Genomic DNA, 4370 nt, shown 5'->3' with positions numbered 1-4370 from the left:
TGACGGCACAGTTTTTTAAATTTCGTTCCATATAAGATTTATTTAAGACTATCCGAAATGCAGTTAACGATGATAATTATATAGCAAAAAGTTCAGAGAAGCCTAGTTAACCCTTTGATGGTTAAACTTGAAGCCTCTCGAGTTATCGCCTTTAGGGCGTCGTACTACCACTATCGATACTACTACTAATAATAAATTATAATAATATTAATAATAATAATTGAGTGGGGAGCAGAAATATTGAAACATCACCCTTCCTTTAATAATAATAATATAATAATAATAATAATAATAATAATAATAATAATAAAGTTTTATAAAGAAATCTTGAGGCGATGCCACACAAACAGGAATTCTCGTTTCTTTAAGCAGCTTCCCTCTAAAATCACACATCTAACCCAAACTAGGACTAATGACAAAATGGAATTCGCTCCTATTCACTCTTGCAATACAACGCCAAAGCAAAAATCATAAGCGTGGTAAATGATCCTTTGACAGTCTCTGTATCAAGATAAATCAACTTATCGTTTTCCAAATTAATGCAGAGAGAATCCCGCTTTTTTCTTTTACGATCAAGAGTTCATGGAAAGGGGTTCTATTTGCATACATTGATTCAATAGCCGACATTTCACATCGCTTGATGCATTTTCAAGGCTGAAAAAGCGGTTAAAAACCATAAATACTTGTATATATAATGTGAAAGGTATATGCAAAATTTATTTCTCACCTTATTTATATCTTAGGCAGAATAGAGAGCAAAAATGCACAGAAAGGGTAAGGCAGATTCTCTAAAAATGCACAGAAAGGGCAGGACAGGTAACAGCAAAGGGGCACAGAACACCCACCCATATTGGTAGCGAAGGCTTGGCTGTCGTCAAGGATAACATAAATGGAACAGACACGAAGGGTTAAAATAAAATCAAAACATTTGGCAATAAACACCTGCGTTGTGTGTTGGAATGGTCATTCTGATCATTATGGATTCCAAAGTGGTTAGTTTCTTCTCACTTCGCGCCTTCCCCACAATTTGAAAGTCGTTGGCGTTTGTAGGAGTTTTTTTCTTTTATCAACGTTATTTGTAACCAAATCATTTGATCTCCTATCGCCTAACAACTATAGATTCCCTTACAACTTCGTATTCCATAACGTTATTTATACAACGGCTGAAACGGAACTTGTCCATAAGAGCTTCCATTCACGAAAATAGACATCAATTCGCAATCATTTCATTCCACCAATCACCTGTCCAACTGTACATGAAACAAGCAACAAATGAGCAATCGAGTTTTCTACACAGTGTATAATCCTGTATGAAACTTTCAGCCACTGCTCATGAAACTCTAAGTCGCGGTCAATGAAACTCGGCCATGGCCTATGAAACTCTTAGCCGCGGCCCATGAAAGTCAGCCACAGTCCGGTGGTGGCCTGGTACCTTTAGCTGTGTCAGAAGTACGACTGTGGCTAACTTTAACCTTAAATAGCATAGAAATTACTGAAGCCAGAGAGCTGCAATTTTGTATGTTGATGATTGGGGAGTGAATTATCTATAAACATACTAATTTGTAGCCCTGTAGACTCGGTGGTTTTTAAGATCTGAGGGCGGACAATAAAGCGTAGACAGACAGATAAAGCTATCTCAATATTCTTTTTTTTACAGAAAGCTAAAAAAAGGAATAAGTATAACAAATATTACATTTTTTCCCAATCACACTCAATTGAAATTATTTGGAGTTACTTTACCTTGGTATTAACTTTATTTCTGTGCCTGTGCAAAATAAATGGCCCTTTATCCCCGTGATAATGCTGTCGTGATGTGTAGATTTAAAGATTCAAGTGAGGGATTAGAAGCGAATTCCTAGTTATTATTGCTGTGCTTAATGCATTTTCTTTCTAAGCGGTTTTTGCAATGTTACCTCAAAATATCCAATGAATGTTCAGAATAAAAAGCTGTTGCATATGCTGTACAGTACTATACATGTATATGTGTATCTCTCTCTCTCTCCTCTCTCTCTCTCTCTCTCTCTCTCTCTCTCTCTCTTTATATATATATATATATATATATATATATATATATATATATATATATATATATATAGCTGCCCTGTGGTAGGGGTGTAAGAATACTACCAGTGTAGGTTCTGTGGGTCGTAAAAGGCTAGGCCCACCACCAATAACTGTGGAAACTTCTGCCTTGCAGTCTTACTGTTTAGTAAAAGGCTAGGCCCACTGCCAATAACTGCAGAAACTGCTGCCTTGCAGGTGGACTTTTTAGTCAAAGGATAGGCCCACCGCCAATAAGTGTGGTTGATGACAACAAGGTCATGCAGTTGTAAAAACCCCTTTGCCAAACAATAAACCATGCCTAATGTTTTAAGGAATATGAGTGCAGCTAGTGTCTCTTGTAAGCGATGCACGTCAGAATCTCCCTACTGCCGTGATAAATGGATGAGGGGTACAGCAGGGTTTACGACAGCGGCCAAAGAAGTTAGTGAAAGAGTGGAAGATAAGAGCAGGTATGTGAAATGTAGGTACTCTAACAGAAAAAGTGAGGGAGATACTAGTAGATGTGATGGAGAGGAAGATAGATTTCTTGTGTCTGCCAGAGACTAGGTGGAAAGGGAGTGGAACTAGGGAGATAGGAAATGGGTATAAGCTATATTACAGCGAGTCACAAGAGGGAAGAAATGGAGATGGAATTATAGTAAGTAACAACTGGAAGGAAAAGGTGGTAGAAGTAAAGAGAGTAAATGATAAACTTTTAAAGATTCCAATAATAATAGGGGCCAAGATAGTAAATATAATATCAGCACACGCTCCTCAGATGGGGTTCCAAGAGCAAGAGAAAGAATTATTTAGACAAGAGTTTGAGGTGGTCATTAGAACAGTGAAAGAGGAGGAGAAACTAAAAGTAGGAGCTGTTATGAATGGCAGGGTGGAAAAGAGAAGAGATGGGTATGAGGAGGGACATGGAGGTCATGGGTTTGGAATTAGAAATGAAGATGGGGATTATTTATTGGAGATGGCTCAGAGTTTTGAATTGGCCTGTTTGAACACAGGGTTTCAAAAGTTACATACGTACTTGATAAGTTATGAAAGTGGAGGGGTGCAGGGCCAAATAAATTACATCCGGGTCAGAGGAGCCGAGAAAAGCAATGTGACAAACTGCAAAGTGATCTTGGGAGAGTGTGTGTTAAACAGCATAGGTTGGTGGTGATGGATTTTAAAATGAGAAGTAGAAAACCCAAGAAGAGAAAGAGAAGATCTAGAATTAAATAGATTTAGGACCTTAAAGTAGAAAAAGGGGAGCAGTTTAGGAGGAATGTTAGAGAGAACGCAGAATTTGGACAGGGTAACAGAGTGGAAAATATCTGGGGAGACATGAGAGAAATATGTGTGGGGGAAGCAGTGGAACTGCTGGAAAGAACCAGCGGATATGACCTTACCTTACAGACCTTATACATCTTGTTCGGGTTGCCCCAGGTCCCTCAGTGTGAGGCACCTCTAATGTCTACCAGAGAGTTGCTAGTACATCTTCCGGTATATTTTGCATCTTCCAATCTTGGATGGTCTGGGATGCAGCTTAGATATTTGTCGAGCTTATTCTTAAACACACCTACGCTCACTCCTGATATATTCCTCTGATGAGCTGGCAACTCATTGAATAGACCGCTGCATTATCGATGCTGGTGCGCAGTGGATTAATGTCCTGTGTGCTTTCCTTATTTTTCCTGGTATAGTTTTGGGCACTATTATTCTACCTCTGCTTGCTCTTTCTGATATTTTTAGCTCCATGATGTTTTCGGCAATTCCTTCTATCTGTTTCCAAGCCTGAATTATCATGTAGCGTTCTCTTCTCCTTTCTAGACTATATAATTTTAAGGATTGTAGTATTTCCCGGTAGTCAAGGTCATTAACTTCTTCTATTCTAGCTCTAAAGGACCTTTGTATACTCTCTATTTGTGCAATATCCTTTTGATAGTGGGGGTACCATATCATATTGCAATATTCAAGTGGACTACGAACATATGTTTTATAAAGCATAATCATGTGTTCAGCTTTTCTTGTTTTGAAGTGCCGTAACAACATTCCCATTTTTGCTTTACATTTTGCCAATAGAATTGCTATTTGATCATTGCATAACATGTTCCTATTAATCATCACACCAAGGTCTTTACTGCTTTCCTTATTGTGATTGTCTCATTATTAGGTCCCCTATATGCATATAGCTTTCCTTCTCTGTCTCCATAATTTATTGATTCAAATTTATCAGAGTTAAATACCATCCTATTTACCTCTGTCCAATCATATACTTTGTTAAGGTCTCTTTGTAGCACGTTCCTATCTCTCACAATTAATTTTCTCTACTTATT

General features: G+C 38.0%; 1 protein-coding gene across 1 annotated transcript; it reads left to right on the top strand.

The window, feature by feature from the left end:
* The first annotated feature begins 2821 nt into the window (after positions 1–2821).
* On the top strand, positions 2822–3214 carry LOC135226941 (uncharacterized). Its single transcript, XM_064266622.1, has one exon. The coding sequence runs from the start codon at positions 2822–2824 to the stop codon at positions 3212–3214; it is 393 nt and encodes a 130-aa protein (XP_064122692.1).
* The last annotated feature ends 1156 nt before the right edge of the window (positions 3215–4370 follow it).

This window comes from Macrobrachium nipponense, chromosome 15, assembly GCF_015104395.2.
Source record: "Macrobrachium nipponense isolate FS-2020 chromosome 15, ASM1510439v2, whole genome shotgun sequence".
NCBI classification, from domain to species: Eukaryota; Metazoa; Arthropoda; class Malacostraca; order Decapoda; family Palaemonidae; genus Macrobrachium; species Macrobrachium nipponense.
The sequence above is the reverse complement of the archived record's forward strand: the minus strand, read 5'-3'. Positions and strand labels throughout refer to the sequence as shown.

What these genes read in the sequence shown, in the direction of transcription:
- LOC135226941 (XM_064266622.1), top strand. Translation starts at nt 2,822, where the DNA reads ATGGGGTTCCAAGAGCAAGAGAAAGAATTATTTAGACAAGAGTTTGAG.